Below are 23,410 nucleotides of genomic sequence, written 5' to 3'. Positions count from 1 at the left end.
AAATACCCTTTTCTTTGACCAATCAATTTTGCTTTCTTAATTGAGGAGTTCTTAGCCTAAGTTATGACTTTACCGTCCATGAATGCAACATCATGTCCATCATCTTCAAGTGCTGTAACTGAGATTAGATTCCTTTTTATTCTTGGTACATAGAGTACTCCTTTGAGAAGAAGAGAATTACCCGACTTTAGTTTCAAGGTGCAAGTTCCAATTCCTTTGACGGAATGTGCAAAATTATCACCGATGGTGACTTCGCCATTAACTTTTTCTGACATAGAGTCTAGTGCTTCTTTGTATCTTGTAATATGTCGAGAAGATCCACTATCAATCACCCATGATTTACTTGAGACTTCATTTGATAGTGCCGAATACAATACACGATTCTCAGGATCATAGTTATCTTCTTCCCTAGTGATGTTTGTACAGTTCACTTGCTGTTTAGAATTCTTAGGGCAATCAAATCTGTAGTGTCCAAACTTTTCGCATTTGAAACATTTTATTTTGGGTAGATCTTTCTTAGATTTGTCATTCTTTTGATTACCCTTTTGCTTCTTGAAATGCTTCTTTTTGCCTTTATAGGAATTTGTATTAAGAACATGAAGTTCTTCATCTTCCATTTTTAGTTTTCCTCCTTTCTTAAGTTTTCTGGATTCTTTATGAAGACAATCTCCCTTAAGTCTATTGAAGTCAAGATGATTATCTCTGGCACTTACTCCTTGTGCGAATGTTTCCCATGAATTTGGTAATCCATCTATAGCCATCAGTGTTAGTTCCATGTCATTAATGATGGTTCCTATACTTGCAAGTTCATCTCTTAGACTGGCAACCCTTAGGAAGTAAGAATTCATCGATTCTCCCTTCTTTATTTGTATGTGATTTAATTGCCTTTTTAGTGTGAGAACTCTAGTTGCATTGTTAACCTCGTATGCATTTAGTAATGCATTCATCATATTAAATCCTGTTTGACGTTTCGTTAGCATGGGTACTATATCATTTTTCACTCCATCTAATAAGTGATTTGAATGACTTTCCTATTTCCTTTACTTCAGATAGATTTATGAGGTTCAACAATAGGTTGTCTGGATCCTAAATCAACATATTGTTTTACATCATTTTCTTCAAGAATCATCATGATTCTGAACTTCCAGGCATCAAAGTGTTCTTTCCCATCAAACTTGTCCTCAGGTCTAATTGTGTATGCCATTGAAGATAGGAGAATGATGCTAGATATTTATCAAGTCTAATTATTTAATTTGCAGAGCCTAGGTTCAACTACTAGAGCTCTGATACCATGTAAAGTTTCTGCTAATTTTTAGGTGAATCAAACTTAGATTATACCTTCTAATACTTGCTGTAGATAAACTTCAATGTTCTGTCTTGAATGAATTTAGAAATATAAATCTGGAAATGTCGTTTACTTCTGCAAGTTGTATTCGGGCAGTATTGACTAAGGAGCAGACTTTATTGTTTTTTGTGTGTCCTTAGACTTCAACCACACCCTTATTAAATATATAGATCAAGGGGCATGTCCTTACAAAGGACATGTTCCTTTCAAAGTCTCCTTTCAATCATCTTCTTGAAGTCGGCAACCTTTCATGCAAATATTAGTTTAGCTTCTAAACTAACCAAGGGTGATTAGTAAGTCTTCAAACTAGTATTCCATTATAGGCGCTGATATCCTAAGAGGATAATACAATAACTTTTAGACCTATTTAATGCAAGATTAGATCAGTATGATCTGTACTTAGACCAGCATGATTGAAAGTTATAGATTTAACATATTCCTTATAGAAGAGATTACAAAGGATCATTCCATAACGGAAATGGTCGAGAATTAAAGACATAAGTGGATGTTACTAAAAACTAATTAAAGAACTTAAAGAATAGAAAGTTGCTAAAAGCTAACTAAACAACTTAAATGACCATGATAAGCTAAATATTACAATGTTACTTGAATAGCATTTTGGAGTTATCCGACTTACAAGCTTCTTTCATAGTTACAACTTACTACACAGGAAAAATACCAGCAACTTGTGTTCTTGAGTCCTTTTGTAGCTCAATGCTATATCTAGTTTACTACATCTCTCTTTTACCCTACTCAGAAGGTTACACATACCCAAGTGAGTCTTTACTGAAAAATAACACTCTTGCTGTCGCGAGAAAGAAGTATAGCAATATGTATTCTATTGAGTGCACTCCCATTAGTTCTTGTTCCTATATTGTGCTAATTTCACTGTGGAACCCATCTCTAAGAGGAGTTTGATATGAATATGAAGTCAACATCATCAGCTTCACTGTTTTGAGTAGTTATTGTTAATGATTATGGTATTCATTTTAAATTCATCTGTGGGAATTAAACCTGGTATTGGGATCCTAACAATCCATCCAAAGATCTCTGCAACCCTAATTTTTTGTGGTTTTTTTGAAGCTTTATTAATGTTATCCATAAAAACAGTCTATTTCTTTGCCCCCTCTCCATTTAATGATAGCCTGCATATTGTTACTGTGTTTTCACTTTTCTCTCATTTTATATGCGTCTGTTGTTTTCATGACAGAAAGTTAAAAAAGTAACACAACACCCTTGGGCCCTTACATGTAAAGTTCTGGTTTCCTGATATTTGCACACAAGTGGCCCTATTTTGAGCTGTTCTGCTGAGATTTAGTTGCCTTTTCTGTGCTTGATGTTGCATTCAGGCAGAGGAGGGAGAAGAAGATGATGAAGTCAACAACCTCTTCAAATCTGGGAAGAAGAAAAAGAAGAATGTTGACCGTACGCCTGAGGAAACTGCAATGCTTGTTGAGCAGTTCATGGCCAAGCTTGAAGTTGCTGCTGAGGAAGATGCTGAACTCAATCGTAAATCTAAACCTGCTATTAATAAACTGAAAATGTTACCTGTGCTTACGGAGGTGCTTTCCAAGTAAGATAATCTATGCTAGCAATTTTCCATACACTGACATGCCATCTAAAGTCAAATTTACGTTGTTATTTGCTTTTCAATCCATTGACATTGCTACAATTTTTAAGGAAATTTACATCTTATTATTCGTATCGCTGTTCCAGGAGACAATTGCAACAAGAATTCTTAGATCGAGGGGTTCTTTCAGTTTTAAAAAATTGGCTCGAGCCACTGCCTGATGGATGTTTGCCCAACATAAATGTTCGTACTGCAATATTGAAGATTTTAACAGATGTAAGGTTCATATATTTTATATCTGGTTGTTGTAGCTTGGATTGATAACAATTTTGAGCTCATTAATGTGAGTAAAATGTTCTGATAATGCCCTTGTTAAATAGATTAAATTTTACCTTTATATTTCATCTTGTCATTTCATCTCAATGTGAACGATAAATTATTTCATCTTTAGTTACATCATGGCAGTTCTATTGTCTAATAATATAAGATTTCATATTTGCTATTGCTTTTGTTTTGCAATTGACTTCATTGACATGTTCTTACTTTTTGATGCAGTTACCCATAGATGTTGAACAGTATGATAGAAAGGAACAACTTAAGAAAAGTGGATTGGGAAAGGTATAACATTTTATCTTCCCAAAGTCTTGTATCAATGCTAAATTGTGGAATATGGATTATGTTTGTCTGTCTATGTTACAGGTTATCATGTTCTTGTCAAAATCAGATGAGGAGATGCAATCTAATAGGAAGCTCGCCAGAGATCTTGTTGACAAATGGGTAATTTACAATTCATGGAATGCCAGGATTTATTTTCTTCCAAGTCCAAAAATGCCATGTTTGGTTCTTATCATTGTATTTTATAAGCTCTATTGCTTGATTATATTGTAAAATGAAAATGGTGTACTGGGGCTAACTTGATTTGGATTTATTCAGAGCCGCCCAATATTCCAAAAGAGTACTCGGTATGAAGATATGAGAAATTTTGATGAAGACAAGGCTCCATATCGTAGACCACCACTAAAAAAGTACAGGATTGATATTTATTGTTATTGTTGAATAAAATTTTCAGTAAATCTTAAGATATTTTAATGGCATAATGATGAATATGGATCATGGTAATACAACAATTCTGTTTCTATTATTTGCTGTAGCAGGCCTGTTGCAAAGGCTGTTGGTTTGGACTCACAAGATGATGACCTTGACTTGATGGAACTTTCTCAGTAAGTCATGAATTTTTAGCTGTACTGTTAACTGCTGAGTGTTTTTGTTTTTTGACTAATGATTCTTTCACTTATTTTCTGAACCATACGACATCTCCACATTTGTTTTGTGTTTTGGCTAATTGTGAATCTTTGACAGGGAACCTAAGCCTGGGGAAGCAGGTTATAGGCAACATGCTTCCCGGCCTGAAGCATTACCAATGGACTTTGTAGTGCGTCCTCAGTCAAAGATTGACCCTGAAGAAATCAGAGCCCGCGCAAAACAACTGAAACAAGATGAGCGTCGAGCAAAGGTCAGTCTATTGCTGATAATTCATCCCATTCTGAATGATTCGCTGTCACTGAAACATCCAACTTTAGCTTTAAATTTAATTTTTGTTTGGAACTTTGCCCAGCATAATTACTAAAGTAGCCAGTTATCATACATGATTTTATTTTGAATACTTGTCAGATGGTTCTTAATTGCCTTCTTTATAAAAAAATAGGTTATTTGCAAAATTATTATTGGTCTATTGGATATATGAATTTGTTTAACCATTTTTTGTGGTTGTCTTCTGTTTTAAATTTTCCGTACTCTAATATTTTTTTTCCAATATGAAAGTTACAAGAATGTCATTGTTTTATCTTTCCTACTCTATGAAGTTATATTTGTCTCATAATGTTTTTGAAATAGGTAGCTAGACCGTTGAATTCCTTTCATTTTTCGTTGTCTGGTTTTAGACGGATTCTAATTTTTCAGTTCATGCAAATCAGTTATCACATCCAAACCATTAGGAGAGTGGATCTTTTTTTTTTCTTCTGCCAATTGTGAAAAGGAATGCAAAATGCAAGGGGCAGCGATGGCCTTCTTATCATTATGGGCTATAAGTATTTGTTACAACTTTTTTGACTCCCTTACAATTTGGTTTACCAGATTTTCTGTAGTTTATGTGCATTCTCTGGTTATAAGTTTTTTGCACTTGTAGGGTTGAAGTGTTTGAATTTTGAAAAGTATTTTGGTTAGTCATCTACACACAAAGTTTTTCAAATCAACCTTTATCATTGACATGAGCTAGCATTCTTTTGAACAAATTTATCATTTCTAAATGATATATGTAGTGTTTAGGTTTTGAGATTTTGGAATTTTTGATTGATTATGCATTCACAATTTTTTTTTGGAGAAAACTGAAAAAACCTATTACAAAAATGGTAAAACCTTCATGGGACAAAACACCACTTTGCATGGTAAAATTCTCCCCAAAAATTGGCAAATTTCATCACTTGCTAAAACAACAAACCACTTTGTGGAAAATTACACATGTAACCAACATGCACAAAAAGCACATGCAAACATGTACATTCAACCGACACAATTTGCAGACTTTTGTTGGCAAACAGATTTGTTCTGTTCTATATAACCCTTGGGGCCCCAAATTTCATGAACAATATTTGGTTACAACAGTTGGAGAGTTGCTTCTAAGAAGACTAACTTTTCTCTGAATTATTAGGTACAGCTCCCTATTGCAGATTTGCAATGAATTATGTTTGTTCCTAAATCTAAAAAAGGGGGTATGTTCTTAACATGAGAACAGGAGAGGTAAACTGAGCCAGACCTATGCAGGATCTAACTCAGGCAAGAAAAGATTTCAGAAGATAAATTAAGTTTATGAACTCACACATCTTATGAACTCATATGACTTAAAGATTCGATATTGCATAACAACTAATGCTAACTAAACCAACAAGAAACTAAAAAAAACGGAGGAAGAAAGGTTAACTAGGAGGGAAGGATCTCTTCCGAATTTATGATGACAATACTTATCACATTCAGCTCACTGCCTCGAAACAGGGGATGAAACTCTGTTCGTTCCTTGTTTTAATTCAGATAAAAGAGAAAAAGGAAACAAACAATTAACAACTAACATAATGGAACGGAAAATAATTGATACAAAATACCATTCAATTGACTCTGCAACATCCAGTATTTCACACAAAAATTTGCTGACCTTTTATTAATCTTTTATTATCATACATATAGGGTTCCGAGATGACCGTTACAAAGGAAGTTCAATCAGTTCATCTCCTCAAAAATAACAAATGGCAAGAGGCCAGTTTGTCTATTACAATGATTACATAAAAATATGAAAGAGGCGGAATATGAATCACTTCGCCTTCTTTCCTTTTTCTGCCTTTGCCTTATAGGCCTTGGTGGCAACAATGATTGGGATTAGCTCTTTGTGTTTATGGACGTGTACATTAGTGTATCTCAAGAGTCACTTAGAATGCTCTCGGGCTAGATCCTTGACAACGCCCAGCCGGTCTTGTAATTCTTCCATGGCCACATGCATGCATCCACCCAACTTCCGAAGCTTGGAGACTCTGTTCGGGTGGCCAGAAGCTATTCCTATCAGACCATCTATGAAATTGGAGAAATTTGCTTGCGTGACAGCTACTCCAATGATCGCTTTACCTTGCCCACTAGATTGTGCATTTGTGTGCAAACATCTTAAAAGCTCATAATTTCTATCCTGCTCCTTCTTTACTTTGGCTTCAGTTTCTTTAAGTTCCTCTTCTATCACATGATCATTTTGGACTTGAACTGCATACTCTGGAACCACTCGACTAAGGGCTTATCTCCTTTAGGCAAGATTTTTGCTTCAACAACCTCCTTTGCCTTCATGTGGATGATCATCTTCAACAAGGAAACACAATCATCACTCTTGGTTTTCTCTGTGGCTAAAGTGGCTCTATTTGATGATATGTTATCTTTCTTTGTTTCCAATCTCAATATGGCATTACCAATTTGCTCTATTATAAAGAGTCCTTCCACCTTGACTTTCCTGCTCTACTCTCTACTGATGTGCCCAAAATGCTTATCTTCTTGGAGTTGGGAGATAAGTGCCTGAACGTTTGCAGCGGTGGGATCACTAGTAATGGGCATCTCGGAGATGCTCGCCAACGGGGTGACCAACTGCCTAATGAAGTCATTCAATTCCTGTATTTCCACTTTCATCCAAACCTTTGACAATTTAAGGCTCTCCAACTGTCCTTCAATCACTTCATTTGTTGACTTCCACAAGCCAACATTAGTATCATGTCTGGCCTCCCCAAGATCCAATGAATGCAGAGTAAAATCATAAGTGGACATATCCTCAATCCTTCCCTCCTTGGTAGGATTTGTTATTTCCATTGTTAGATGCCCTGTTTTAGGGTCTTGTTCGAGGATGGACAAGGTCTTTTGCTTCTTGACCTTACCTAATGCTGACCTAGAACGAACTGCAAGAGATAAGGTATCCTTGTTTTGGGCACTTTCATTTTTCCTCTTTCTCTTCCTATTCAGAGTATCCTCCAACCATGAATCTGTGCTTATCACTTTGGAGTCCTTCCCAAGAGAATCTATGCTAAACATTTTCCTTTTGACCAGAGTGATTGTTTTTGCGGTCGAGGAGAAAGGATTCTTTTGGGCCTGTGAAATGAGCTTTGAAGACTCTTGGCCTTTTTCCGCCTCCAAAGTCTTCTTGGTTGCCTCGTCAAATTCAGTGGATTCGCTGTCACTACTTCCTCCATCTCCTAAATCTACTACCTGCACTTGAGGACTACTTGGCTAGAGAAGTGCAACACTAGTAGATGGAACTAGACTACTGTGAGGTGAGCGGACTAGAGTAGCCGCAGTGTCTTTAGTTTCTTCCGCTTTCTTCTTCTTGGCTTCTGCTTGAGTTCCAATGACTGGGAGGGAGCCATCGTGACAAGTTTTAGCCAAAGGAATATTCTTGTCAAGAGGTTGATCGCCGCCACCTAATGCTTGAGCCGGTCCCTGAGTGGTAGCTAGGGTCACACCTGATGTACATCCTTGAGAAGAAGGGGCCGTTGCAGTTGCTGGAGAAGCTTTAGCAGATGTACTTTTACTTCGACTTCTTTTGGCTGTAGTCCATTTGACCCACTTCCCAGTTCTTTTAATAATCCGGGCCATCATGATCTCTAGCTCTTCTCCATTATCCTCATAAGGTTATGAGCTAATAAGAGTATTCCTTAGCTTTGGTAGATAGGTATTATTGTGCATATTCTATCCATGATCTTCCATTCCCTCAACATTGATATCAACTTTATACATCTTCACTTGATCTATTGTGAGTTTGGCGAAAGCACGATCGCGGCTTTTGAATTCATCTTTGCAGTCGGCCCAGTAGTCTTCAAGGGTGGTGATGTGTTTGATAACACTTCCAATTTGCAACACTTCCCTTGCATATCCGTTAGGATCAAACATAGGTCTGAAGACCTCATACATCTCTAATTTATATTTCGATTCGAACACTTTTAGCATGTTCTTTGCATCCGAACGAGATTCACAATTGTAAGCTCCCACCTTCATAAGGAACTCATACCCTTTCTTCTTCAAACTACCACTCAGCACGTTCACCTCGATTGCCTGCTGCACGATCTCGATCAACATGACCATATCACTAGGATATCTTGGTAGCTTCAAGGGAAAGCCATCAAATGTTGCAAGATGCAAATATGAAAAGGATGAGAACTGAATGAAATAACTTCCAAATTGGCTGATGGCCGCCATAGCTTCGGGACTAAATCTCCTCTTTGGACATCCCTGGAGTTCCTTGCAAATTCTCATGGTGAATGCATCATTAACTTTGATATACTTTGCATAACTATTTTCCAATTGTAAACATGGGTAGAATTCATAAGACTTCGCATCATCAGGGAAGTTTTCCACCCTTGGGGGGCCTAGCCATAATTGTAAAGAAGCTAACATGTAAATGAGGAAGGAGGACTCGTAGAATGCATTGTAGAATTTTGCAGCACTAAGAGCATTGGACAGAATCTCGCTTACCTTGTAGGCCCAATCAATATATTGGGTATCATAATAGATGACTTGCACTAAAAAGAAATATTGCTCAACAAAGTTTAAAGCTTCAACCTCACCTTTAAATCTGTGTAAGAGGACCATGATGTCGACAATCTCAGGTTTGAGATTAGTCCCAAACAAGGTTTTAGGAGCCTTACTCTTGGTCTTTTCTCCAAATCATCTTCTTCACAGAGAACTCAGAAACGACGCTTCCAATTGTCAAGTTTGAAAATTCTTCTCGCTCTGGGACTCGGAGGCAATTCACCACAGTTTGTCTATCAATGGAGATCAACGCTGTGTCATCTGGCAATATAATCTGTTTGGTGTCTGGGTTGTAATGGTTTATGCATTCATAGATTAATTCCAAAGCTTGGACTGCAACAGGAAAACCGGCTGCCTCCACAAGCCCGCATCCTTGGAGCTTCTCAGTAATGGGATGTATTGGCTCCGATCTCAATCTCTTCTAAAAATCTTGCATATCATAGAAAAAGAGAGAAGTATCCGTGAAATTTTGTAGTGAAGACTTAATTCCATTCAAATCGTCAAAGCCGGCAAATCTAGTTGCCATTTCTGTTTGAGAGTGAATTTTGAATCTAAAGCAATAGAAAGAATAGCAAATGCACAAATATTAGCTTTTTGAAAAGTTTTGCAATTTTAACAAAATAACAGTTCAAGAAAGAGCGGTGGTTTTTGTAACTATTCATGTTTCCGTCTATATAGGAAACTCAATTCATCTGTTAGTCTTTAGGATTCGTGCCACACGAGTGAATTGAAGGAGTGATCTGTTGAGGCAGTAAATGCATGGTTTCAATGGATATCTCGGTGTCTTTTCATTGTTTTGTTGGCCCAATGGTAACTTTCTATCTTCTCATACTTACTTTCCCGTTTCCCTCTAAGTTTTGGGAAGTTACAAATATAGCACTCTTTGAGAAAATATCCGCTGCGTCAAATTCTGCCTAATAACTCTTTCCCACGATAGTTAGAATGTTTCCTATCCTCAACTTGAGAAGTTTTGTGCACAAATTGTGGGTCCAATCTGTTCGCAACTTGATTTTCTCTAAAATCCGGAAAATTGTCATGAGTAGAAAACCCGCTGAGGAGAAGACGATTTCTATTTCTCCGCCCAAGCCTCCCTTTTACTTTATCTCATTGACTATTGTTTCCTTTTGGTTCGGAAATGTTCAAAAGGAGTGCAAAAGTTCATTGGAGCCTACCCTTTGTTTCCTTTCCTTCAAAATTGCCTTTTGTGGAAAATTGACTTCATGGGTCGAAAATCCGCTGAGGAGAAGCCAGCTTTTAGTTTTTCGCCTGGAATGATTATAAGAGTTGTGATGAATCCTGAACATTCCTTGAGGTAGATAATTGTAAGAGGAACATTAATTTTCCATGAAGCATCCTATTATCTCCTCATTTAGATCTGATTGCATCATTTGGTGCTCTTCGTGGGAAATTGTCTTCATGGGTTGAAGACCCGCCGAGTAGAAGACAATGTCCGGATTTCTACAGGCTTTTGTTTTCATGAGAAAATGACAGGCCGCAAGTAGATGAATTTTTATAGATGATCCTTGCACAAGCAGTATGAGTCTCCATCGGATTAGGCACTAAGCTACCCATACAATCCCTTTACAAAAAGGAAAAAGAAAAACCACCCAGCTATGAAATGTGGAGAAGGGGAAAATGAAAAATCCGATGAAGACCCCTTCCACCTAAGGGGGGTTAAACCTAAACTTGAACATGCCTAGGAAACTACTAAGACATAAGAAACCACTTTTTCTACTCGGGTGCAGGATGAAAAGTGAGGCAACAACTTTTTCTCAAACCAGGAAATCGTGCAACGAAAACCCTAAAGCAGGATTGTGATATTCAGCAAGAAATCTTTGAATCCGCAAATGAATTTGTAAAGTTGTTTTTTCATAAAAAAACGATTAAAACAATTTCTGGAACAAATTGTAGGAAAAAAAGGGCTATGAATCTTTCTTTAGAGAAATGTGACAAATTTTAAAGAAAACAATCAATCTGATTTGATACCATTTTACAGTATTTCATTATTTATAAATGAGTAATTACAAATGGAGACATTGTCTCCTTATATAGAGAATACTTAATTAAAAGTAACCCTTCCTGCATAAAACAATGAAAGCAAGGATTTATTAATAAAATTGATGTTGCAGCACACGAGAGACAAACATCTAACCTGACACCTAAAAGGAATCTGATGAAAAGGGCCAGTAATCTATGCCACCAATCTCTCGTCATAATAATAAGTTGGCTAAGGATATCATAAAAGCACAAGAACACTTAATGGAGGCATGTATTAAAAAAATGATTGATACCTAGCGAATATTCAGAAGAATCAGAACCATCACTATGAGGGCCAAAAAAATGAAGTTTGATCCACTCCAACAGTTGCTGATTGATACCTTGTTGCATTCTTATGGCAATGACTAAAGTGGATATCAAATAAGAAAGACAAAAGGCCTCAAGCTTAAAACCAGCCATTTATTTAACTTGGGCAAAAGCCTTTCTTCAAAACTTGAATTTATTTTTGAAGAGTCTTGCCCAACATAAGACACTCGTGGTCAATTGAGGAAGTCAGAGTCATTCTTGCAACCATTGGTTCCCATTTGACCTCATTGCTCATCTCATGGCCAAGAAATGGAAAACTATCTTTTGCAAAACAACCCTCTAAACTTTCAACATAAAGCCAACTCCCAAGCCAACTCCCACTAACCTAGGGTTGCCCTTAGAAGCTCCAACAAAATTAAGCTTAAGAAAGACCTAAGGAGAGTTTAATCAAGTACTGGAACTCCAACCAATTTGTTTATTGATCAGCCCATTTATGGGGTTTTGTTGCAGCAACTGTTAATAATACAATGTGTGCCATGAACGTGCGTTGTGCAGTTCCAATTTGAGGGAATGTTCAATGTATGATGCCTTAACAATGAAGAACATTTATGAGGGATATTGACAGTGGTCAGTTGCGGTGTTACCTTATGAAGATTAGTGAGCGTTAAAATCTTGGTGAAGGTGTAGGAGTATGAGTTGGTGCCCATGTGTACTCTCCATTTTTTGATCCATCTGAGGTATTTTTTCTAGTTTTATGCTTCCTACTTTTTAGAAGCATAGGAATTATTTCATCCAGGAATAAATCAAAATCAAATTGGCTGATTGTTTTGCCTAGAGTAGAAGAGAGTCAGAACCTAGTCCTTATTGGGAAGATGAGGAAAGATGGTAAGAAAAGAGTGCCAATAGATGGGCCAATATGAATCTCAGACTAGGGGAAAGAAGACTTGATTCATGTGAAGTATTTTAGTGTCACAGATGGGCCAATATGAATCTCAGTCCTCTCAGAGGAAAAAACTAAAAAGCCAAATATCAGCAGCAGCAGCAGTTTGCGGGGAGTGGAGAAACTTCAGCTGGAGCAGATGAGAGAATCCAAACTTCAGACAACCTGCTCCATAGCATTGTGACTACATGCTCTAATAATGTTCTAGTAGGGCTGTATGTGGACGGTAGGATGTCTGAAGGTACAACCTTAAATATGAAGACATTCAACAGAGATTTTGAGAACAAGAGGATGGCATACAAAAATGCCATTTGTCCAGTTACGCAATTGGGGCTCTGTCTACTTCTGCATGCCTGCAGGTGACGCTCTTGAGCTAGATAATGTACTCTTTAAATTCTTGGTTTAATGGAGTGTCTTCTTTCTGTTTCTTGCATGACAGATCTACAATATGTTTACAAGTGACCATAGAAAATGTAATCCTGCACCTCATCAAGTTTTGGTCAGATGATGCCTATCCATGCTACTTGCTGATCCAGTCACGCAGGTATGCCAAGATGGAGGAGTGTAATAGCTTTATGGGATTGTTTTCGAACATACTATGGATTGGTTGTTGATTCCGTACATGCAATTGACAGTATATTGAATAGTACCAAGATCTATCTATTGGTGAAGTGTCCTCTTAAAACAGGGAGTTGACCTTGATGAGACTCTTGCTTTAGGATTCTCTCAGAAAGAGAGTTGATTCTATTGAAGTTTGAGATGTTTAAAGAGAGACTTGGATTTCTAGTAAACACTGTCCTAACAAAGATGGAGAGTCGAGTTTTTTCCTGGATTTTCTTAACATTGTTCTACAGTGATGGCATAATAGTAACAGCGGCAGATCCAGAGCTGTGTTTAGCGGCCCATTTATGTCTTCTTTGAGTTTAGTGCCCAATTAACTATTTAAACTTTAAAGTGGTATGTGGATGTAGATTGGGAGTTTTAAGTTGTTAGACTAGATTGTTTGATTGATAAAACTCAAGTTACCAGGGTTTTCTCGGTTTTTCCTGGGTCCTGGTACAGTCCTCAAATATAGGTCTGGATTTGGTTAGCCAAGGGTTTGGACAGGGTCTGGCCCACACCCTGTGGGTTCAGCAGCGAGAAACAGTGAAGAACTTGCAGACTTGGTCACAAGTTTGAAGACTTTTGAGGATATTTGATCAGTGATGGCTGATTGTTTTGTATGGATGAACCTGACCTACCCGCCCTGCGGCCCACAGAAAAATCATCAAAATGCGAACTGGGACAATAAATCAGAGCATATGATTTATCAGTCAATTTGAGTGTTGTTCCAGTAAGCTCTAAGCTTAACCTGGAGCTCTGTTTGCCACCTCTTCTAATTTCTCTTAGGTTCTTAGTGCATTTTTCTGTTTAAAGGGCACATATTCTGATGTCAGAGCATCTTGGGTGTAAGAGCAATCTTGCAGCACCCAAAAATATTTCCTTCATGTTTCTTGAATAAGGGTCGTCTCAGTGCAGAGTAGTTTTTTGTAGAAGCTTGCTATTTGGTAAGTCGGTCATATGAGCTGAGAATGTCCTAATTTCACAGGTGGAGGTTCATCGTGGATATATCAGCCTGCTAGAGGAGGCTTAGTGCCATATCATAACTATTTGTAAAAGTTATTGCAGAATTTTGGTAAAAAAATTGGTATAAAATTTCAGGCTCAGTTTTGAAGGCCTTGAGGCTCCAGATGGGCATTGATTAGCGCTTGTTTGAGTCGAGCTCTGTAGAGTAGAAGTTGAGGATTCCAAAATGGGCTTATACTAGTCAATTGGACCAACGGTTTGCAACTTATGGTCTTTCGAAGTTGGGCTGACCGAAATTAAATCTCGAAAGTATATTGGGCCAACTTTATATGTATTTTTAGGGTTGGTTGGCCTCAAGGGTTAGGGTTTGATGTCTAGGAACTTCCCGTACGACATAAAATTGCCTATATAAGAAAGGCTTGTAGATTGTCTAGGACAACTCTGGGTGATAGTTCGCAGCTCTGTTTTATAGATTATTGTAATGAAGGCACCCATATGGGTTTGCATATTGTAATTTTGAATTTTGTAACTCAACATTTGGGGCAATAATAGAAAGCCCATATTTGTTAAAGTAACTAAGATCGTTTCTGAAAATGTATAATCATTGCCATTATAATTGATGATTTCCAAATGCAGATTTTGATCTCATATAAATATGAGAGGAGACATGTCTCTTCAAGAGACATGAAGAGACATGTCTCTATAGTTAATCACCATTTAGTTTATAAATAACTATATGTATAACTCATTTTTAAAATATATATAATATTAATATATTAACCATATATGTAATATAATATAATATTATTATATAGTAATATATAATGCATAATATATATAATACATATCATATTACATATATCATATAAATATTATATGTGTAAGATATATAATGCATAATATATAATATGTATTATATTACATATATAATATATATTATATATAAGATACTTTAGGACAATTTATCATCAATGAGGTAGCTTTAATGAAATCAATCCAACAGAGGCTACAATCAAGTCATGTCCCGTAGCTTATGTAAGTCACATACACACACACACACTCTTATTAGTAATAGGAGACATAAAACAATGTTCATATAAATCATGAATACAAATGCTCAGTGTAATGAGTATATCACTTTGACTGATGCTATACTTCAACACTCCCTCTTAGCAAGGGAGAAGTAACAAAAACATTTTATGAGACATCAAAATCAAAGATATCTATACACCATATTATCTGACTTTAACACTCTGAAATAGTGACTTGTCAAATAACTACAATCACAATGTTATGAACACTATCATAACATATATTATGATCTCTAATTGTCTGAAACAATATCTAGAGTAATCATAATGGATATGTTATCAATGATCTCTAATTGTCTGAAACAATATCTAGAGATGTCCATGATAACATAATAGATTCGTTACCTATGATCTCTAATTTTCTGAAACAATATCTAGAGATGTCCATGGTAACATAATGAATACGTTATCTATGATCTCTAATTGTTTGAAACAATATCTAGAGATGTCTATGATAACAGGCCTATTATTTGCAAGATTGTCACCTTACAAACAATTATCTTTTGTTTGTTCGTTATCATGGTGGCCTGCAAAATCCGGCCCAAAGAACCATGATAATATGTCTACCATTTACAAGATCGTCATCTTATAATGGCTACCTTTTGTTTATATATGTCAATGAAAGATTGTCACCTTTCATTACATATCATATGTAAAATACTAACCACCATGAACCTAGTGAGGGTGGTGCAAAGAGTTTCAACCTCATGCTTCTCTTTCATAGAGGAGAGCACCTTATAAAGAATTTGTCTTAGAACTTCTCCTCATAGAGAAGATATCATCCACAAAGGATTGCATCTAAAAAAATTTCTCCCTCTGAACATCGATCTTGGGAAGTTAGGTCCTCTTGTTACTTCCTCAGAAACTCTCTTCATCCAAGGATGCCTGTCAAACTCATCACTCTCTCATGATATACGTAGGAGTGAGACCATCAACATCATGCAGTTACCCGCATGTATTTCTAGACTCCCTCTAAATATCAATCTTCTAAGCTCCAACATTGCCTTCAAAGAAGTGTCATACTCACTCTCTTAATGTAGAAGAATCTCATTATCTTAATCATCAAAGATGTTTCTTCAAGAGCCTCACTTTATCCATCTTAATCCTTAGGGTCTTTGGAACTACTATCATTAGATTGAGTCTGCATAATATTTGGTAGCATATGTGAAGTACCATCCTTCTTTTCCTGTAAGAATATCCTCAAACAAATACTTATCTGCCCATGAGGGTCATGGAATATCTCCTTTTCTAAGTATGGTTCAAGTGGGAATGAAACATTGCCTATTATTCCCCCCCCCCCACAATGTAAAATTTTCCATTCTTATATCGTTGAACACTTTTACATCACATCAAATTTGACTTCTTTCTACGTTACAACTTGCTCTTTTCATCCATAGAAGCTCCAATCCTTCATTAATCTTAATAGTATAAGTGAACACAAACTTGTCCACAAGGGGTAGGCCCATTAAATCACATAGTTGCATGAAATTACAATCCTCTTGATAGTTACAATTTATCGATCACTGAAGATTCCATCACAATATAGTTTACTTCCTCTGAATCAATGTGATCACTGAAGTTTGACGAAATCATATCCTCTATCTACTCCCCTCTTAATCAAGGTTGTAGTAGATGAAATGTCAAACTCCCTCTAAATCTCAATCTCCCTCTGCTTGCAAAACATTCTCAGATGAAAAGATCAAGGTATGTGGCTCTTATAGTGCATATACAAATAAGAATATGTTAACACTGATTAAAATGTTAGTAAATTTAACTCATGTCTATTACTAACAACAACATAACTCACTATTTTATGTTTTCAAGAACATAATACTTAATTATGTATAGAAGTCAAAATATAAATACTTCATCTTTAATTATCATAAAGAATCTCTTTATGTTTAACACACATTATATCGAATTATAAATATCACATTTAAATAATTGTATGTGTGTGTGTGTGTATATATTATTGAACATATATATATATATATATTCAGATATAACATCTCATATGATATGGTTATAGAAACAAATATATAATAAAAGACCTCAAACCATATCATATTAATAATACAAGAAACTTAAAATATATATTTGAAAGGAACCTTAATTTAATTCATTTTCATACTTACCTCAGTGGGGTTGGGCACCCAACATCCTTAACAGACCCTCAAAATGTTTTTAAGAGCTAAAATTGCGCTTTGTTATGGTGTCAAACATCTTTATTTCCTTTAGTGCAATGCTCAAAATCTAATCACGTAAATTATCTTAGCCCTCTTGTACATGTCGGATTATAGTCGCTTCTCCCTCTTCTTAAACACTGGTTGTATATTATTTTTACTGTTTGTTGATCGCTTGCCTTCATATATCTTCCGTTTATATTCTTCCTTCAATTTTGCTGTGATGCCTGCCTTGATACAAAATATAAATATTTGATCGTCTCCAATGACGCCTTATCTCATTTTCTCATTAAAATCTATGAAACACACTCTTTTGAAGTCATGCATAATCAAAACAACTTTTCTCTCCAATCGATCTACTACTACTTGACTTCCTTTCTATCAAGATGACATATAGAATTATTCTTCAATATTTGCATGGAGATTCTCTACACACATTCTGTATTGTCTATTCTTTTCATATTCATAAACTGTGCTTCTGTTCTACTGTCCTCATCATTCACTATTTTTGTTATTTTTAACTTCCAGTGAGGATGTACCAATGTATGACCCAAAGTGGTTCTGCACATTCCTCACCGTAGTGGGGGATAATCTGGCAGATTCTATGATTTGAGCTAATCCCCTTCACCTTTTAAATGTGTACCAATATAATATTTTAGGATATCTCATATTAAATTATGAATGATATCAAATCTTCCATCAGAAACCCAGTTTGAATGATTGCTGTGAATTCTTTAAAATAAGGAACATTGTATGGAGATGGTATTCGATTGTTTAATTTGTTGAGAAAGAGAGAAAGTGCTTAGAAAGTCTTAACTGCTAACTCCTCTTGCTTTCTTCTTTGTTGTCACCTCTGTCTACTGCCCAACAAATTCCAATTTCTTAGCATTCATTTTGGTAATATTGCTCTTCTCTTCTACCTTCACTAATATCAGTCACTCGAGTGGAGGGGGATATTTGTCATTTATTGATTGTAAGTCTCCTTGATGACTTTGTCTGGTTCCCGATAATTTTTACTGCTTCCTATGTTATTCTTCCATCACATTTGCGTTGGTTGTATCGGCTGGTGTATGCAATGCTTGGCAGAGGTTTCGTACTTTTGCTCGTGTTCATTCCTTCCTGTCATCCTTGTTAGTTCGTGTACATAATCCTCCTTGTTGACTATGAAGCTATTGAATTTACTGATATATCGTTGGTTCTCTTGACTCATTCAATAGATAAAGAATTTCATAGGCGTCTTCATGTTCAATGCTTCCTGTTAATATTATGTAGTTCGCCATTTATTCTTATATTTCCTTTTAGTGTTTGTCTTATGCTACATATCCATCCCTTCTTCTGATTTTAAATCTGTACTCCTTTTACATCTACAGTTAGGCTCTGATACCATGTTAAAGTAATTAAGATCATTTCTGCAAATGTATAGTCATTGCCATTGTAATTGATGATTTCCAAATGCAGATTTGGATCTCATATAATTATGAGAGGAGGAGATGTGTCTCTTCAAGAGACATGAAGAGACATGTCTCTAAAGTTAATCACCATTTAGTTTATAAATAACTATATGTATAACTCATCTTTAACATATATATAATATTAATATATTAACCATATATGTAATATAATATAATATTATTATATTATTATATAATAATATATAATGCATAATATATATAATACATATCATATTACATATACCATATATATATTATATATATGAGATAGTTATCTTAAGGACAATTTATCATCAATGAGGTAGCTTAAATGAAATCAATCCAACAGAGGCTACAACAAAGTCATGTCCTGTAGCTTATGTAAGTCTCACATACACACACACAGAGACACACACACACGCACACGCACATGCACATGTACACTTACACGTGTACACACACACACACACACAGATTCTTATTAGTAATATGAGACATAAAACAAATCATGAATATAAATACTCAATGTAATGAGTATATCACTTCGACTGATGCTATACTTCAACAGTATTAAGGTGAGCACCCCTTCATCATATTCTAATTTTAAATATGATCCATCTAGACTTGGTTTCATTCAAGTTTAGATAACTTCCTTTCAAATTTTAATGAGAAGACAGTTGCAAGTTTGATAGTTCAAATTTATGCATTCTCTGTTAATACTTTCAGCAGCATGTGTTTCTAGATTAGAATAGTCGGAGATTATTGATTTAAATTTTTGTGTTTCAAGCTACTGACATTTAGTGAAATCTACATTATATCCAATTCAGAGTAAAACAAGTACAACTAGACTGGGAGCTAGAAAAGAAACATACAAACAAATTAATAGTGATCTGATATGAAAAAAAATGCTAATCTAAGTAAGTTACCGAACTTAAAAAAACAGAAGTCTGATTTTCCAATTGCTCTATGACAAACCAAGTCTATATGAAATAAATTGAAGTGTAACATTCTTAGGTTGTTACCTCTAAGAAGTAGGAACCATAATCCAAACACTTGTTTCAAAGTTCAAACTACTTCAGAAGTACAGATAACTGCTTAAGAATTCAAATGACAGTGCAGAGGATGTGTATTGCAAGAGGGTAGATAACGGGTTGTTCATATGTCTTTTCTGGGGATTAGAAATGGTGATTTTAGAATACGATTATTCAGCATTAGGCCAATATGGATGGCCTGTAACAGAAAATTGATTTTCCCCCTAATAACATGAACAATTTGTGAAACTTTTAGCAGGTTGTGGAGAACCCATTGTTTGAATTGGACGCAAAAAGATTTGTCTACTTGGATAACCCACATTTTTTTGAGTCCAAGGCAGAAACATATCCTAGTTTGCATCTCATAATTTGTGATAATATCAAAGCAGTGCAGTGGAAGTTGAATTGTGAAATGGTTCGTAAAGAGCAACTGCCGGGAATGTTAGTAGTTGCAACAAGAGAACAATTTGTAGAGATGCATGTGACGCAAGGAGTTTTGCAAGGCAATATTGATAGTCAAGTAAAATTGTGAGGACAAGAAAGACATAGTTGTTAGGGAACTACATCAACCAGACTTAGCAACCAGTAGACACTTAATGAAATACATTATATTGGAAACACTCTTAGTGTTACCGAGATTGATTTGATATCCTGGTAACTCCAAAAAGATACAGTCAGGTGGAGTTAGCATCTTACTTGTGATTGCTTGAGTACAGCAGATCTTGGGAAGGGCAAAAGTAATTGTTACTAATTATGCAGGTATTTTGTTCTTTGCTCTGTAAAGTGCAACCAAAGTTGCGGAAAATATATAAAATTAAAAAAATAAAAGTTTACACCTACAGGTTTCTGACACTACTGTCAGAAACACAAGCTACAACAATGCATGCCCTTAATCAGGGGTGCAACAAAAGACACAGAGTCAGTATATCCTACTACACCAAACATTAAGTTACTGTATTTTTTTTGAGCTCCTTCATAGGGAGACTTTCAGCCAGCCCATCGAGGCTGACCTGAGAAGCATCTTGTATTTTCTTTCTTTTGACCTCTGACCAGCTATGGTCAAATTGAGGAGAGGCCACAGTGTTGTGACCTGCTGCTGTAAGACGCTTTTCCTCTGCAAGTCCCTGAAATTGTTTAGCTGTTCCATCTTTGTTGGCCACAACATCCTTTGTACCAATGCTCAAAGATTGAGATTCTGAAGGTTAGAAAGTATTGGCATTATTGAAGAAAACATCCTTCTGTGAACATTTCGTGGCAGCAGAAGAAAGTGGAGAAGTACCCTCTGAAGAATGCATATGGCATTCACCTTGCTCCAAAGATTCCTGTGAGGAGCCATCATGTTCCGAGGGGGTTCTGAAACCTTTCCACAAAGTGTTAGAAAGAACATCCATTGTGTAATGTTATGGAAGAGCTTCATTCCACCATGATTGATGCTCAACCTCGGTCTTCGATGTAGAGCATTTGTTGGCCATATGTACCGTCTCAAAACATCTGCATTTGAAAGGCAAACCTTCATAATCTAAAGGCTCAGTTCTACATCAATCACTAATCTTGAAGGTGATATATATAAGAAGATCTCTTGAGATGTCCATGTCCACAAGGATGCAGGGAAAAATAGTACGAGTGAAGTGGAATCCATCTGAATCATGGCAAGAAAATTTTCCAAAGAGGTCCCAATGGCTTCAAAGCAGTCGTCAAACCAAATCTGGAGCAGGAGGTTTCAAAGACAAACTTAAACTGAAAGGACTCTTTGAGAGGGTTGAAATCTATATATGAGGGTTTAAGGAGTTACAAATTTTGCTCCAACACCTTTGTTCCTAGAGAATAGAATCCTGATCCTGCTTGCAATTGAGCACCACAATGAAAAAGAATTTCCCACAGGGATAAACCTCCATATATTCTGTAAGAATGGGTTGTCATGCCCTAGTGAACTTGTTGTGTAGATCTACTAGCCTTGGCCATTACCCATTGAATTGGCCAATCAAACTACTGGAAGAATATACCCCTTTTTTGATGAGAGTTTTTGGGCAAATAGCTCCTTGCAAATTAGAGCATGGAACCCCTTGCAGGCTGGGCATCCTAGGCCTTAGATTTAACGCTGGAGCATTTGACCCGTGTCATGACTTCTCAGAAGGAAGCATTGCCATTGTCGGTAGTTGTTTCTGACGTGCGGAAGGATATGCGTCATAGCAAAAGCCTCAAAACCCCCAAGGAACCCATTGAATGGATCAGAACTATGCATATAGAGGGGCTAGCAGCTGAGCGCACCATTGTGGGTTTATGGCATGATGCAAACTGGAAGGCATGCCATGACCACCACCCAGCCTGAATACACCATTTGTCTCTGTTTACGCCAGAGCCATGATTGTTGGGGATGCCATTTGTGATTTCCAAGCAAGGCAAGATTGTGGAGAAAGATGCACAAATGCATGTAAAGTTAAACACTAAAGTTTTTTGCATTGTGCGTAAAAGCATAAACTATGGATCTGTTTATTCTATAAAAGCATTGTATCATGCAGTTCACATTAATATTGCAAGTATTAGTATGAGTGGAATAATTATTGAAGGCAAAAATAAGGAATTTGAAAAAGAGAGATTACAAATTCTTCACAATACTAAACTTTTTCTTGTTGCACCAAGTTTTATTAGAGAAATCACAGCCTTATTAGTGTGAGGTTGCTTTGTTGATAATCCTCCTTGATTGATCTTCTTGATCACCTGTTTTGCATTTCTTCTGGAAAAATGAATTTTTTGTCTATTATATTGGCCATAACCTATGTAATACATTCTTATTGAGAGAGGATGTTTCTTCTAAAACAAATTACATTTCTTGCTAGTAATATTGTAAGAGAAGATGATTGTATTTCTGCTTTTATATTTGTACATTAGGAATATAATTTGGTTGCAATTTCCTCAGGCCCTGATATTTTGATCAGTGTTGGTTCTAGTGCACATATAATACAGCTATATACATTTCTGAGCATGGTTTGCTTTGTAATACAGTCAATCATCTTGTGGTCTTGTCTGTTAGTATACATTTTGATTTATATTAAAATTGTGAATAACCTGAACAATTTCTTTTGACTGAATCGCAGATGAATAAGAAGCTGCAGAATCTGAAAGCTCCAAAGAAAAAGAAACTTCAGGCAACTAAGATCAGTGTTGAAGGGCGTGGTATGGTGAAATATTTCTAGTTAAGAGATGCAACTTTAATCATAGTTCCCTGTGACAAATCTGGTGGGCTTCGAATCAGAAACCTAGTTGTAATCTGGTTCCCTTAAATTAATAATGGTTTTTACTAAAATACATTGAACCTAATTTTTTCTATTTTTCATGGCACACTTAAAAAACAAATTGCCATATGGCAGCAAAAAGTTTTGACATGGTGATAGAGAAAAAAAAGTTTTTTGCTTTCTTTGTTATGTCTTCTATAAATGCATTTATAATGCATATAACCCAGAATTTTGATCTATGGAATCAAAACTACCCAGTCATCTTTGTAATGCTTATCAGTAATCTTGGTTGTATCTATGGTCCATTTCATATTGGTACTTTTGTGGGATATTCATTCCTGTGCTTGGAAGGCTTATGGATTCTAGAGATTTACTTAATGAAATGGAATATCCCTAATACATATTTACCCGATTTCTTTCTCAAAATAATAGTCAGAATATAAACATATGAAGATATATTATAAATCAACAATATAAAACCACAGATTCTCATAAAATCCCTTGAATTATGTTATTGCATTATGCATCAGCAATACAATAACCAACATTCAAAATCCAATCTTAAACACAGTGTTACAGTCCAATTGGATTACTAAGAAAAAAATTTGTAAGCAC

General features: G+C 36.0%; 1 protein-coding gene across 2 annotated transcripts in view; it reads left to right on the top strand.

Annotated features, from left to right (window-relative positions):
- The window catches only part of LOC149563015 (protein IWS1 homolog 1-like), a 42,913-nt gene extending 19,806 nt beyond the window's left edge, over window positions 1-23,107 (top strand). The window contains exons 5-12 of one of the 2 annotated variants that reach the window (XM_089826456.1): window positions 2,695-2,918; window positions 3,062-3,191; window positions 3,471-3,533; window positions 3,615-3,692; window positions 3,849-3,940; window positions 4,070-4,135; window positions 4,275-4,428; window positions 22,658-23,107. In XM_089826456.1, the coding sequence (XP_089682582.1) occupies window positions 2,695-2,918; window positions 3,062-3,191; window positions 3,471-3,533; window positions 3,615-3,692; window positions 3,849-3,940; window positions 4,070-4,135; window positions 4,275-4,428; window positions 22,658-22,756 (906 nt within the window). In that variant the 3' untranslated portion in view covers window positions 22,757-23,107. Of the gene's footprint in view, window positions 1-2,694; window positions 2,919-3,061; window positions 3,192-3,470; window positions 3,534-3,614; window positions 3,693-3,848; window positions 3,941-4,066; window positions 4,136-4,274; window positions 4,429-22,657 lie in introns of both variants that reach the window. The other variant, XM_089826455.1, reaches the window with a different exon arrangement.
- Window positions 23,108-23,410: the final 303 nt, after the last annotated feature.

Source organism: Cupressus sempervirens, chromosome 4, assembly GCF_028749045.1.
Source record: "Cupressus sempervirens isolate cs-2001-9-10 chromosome 4, ASM2874904v1, whole genome shotgun sequence".
Lineage (NCBI taxonomy): Eukaryota > Viridiplantae > Streptophyta > Pinopsida > Cupressales > Cupressaceae > Cupressus > Cupressus sempervirens.
This window is presented reverse-complemented; position numbering and strand designations above follow the sequence as displayed.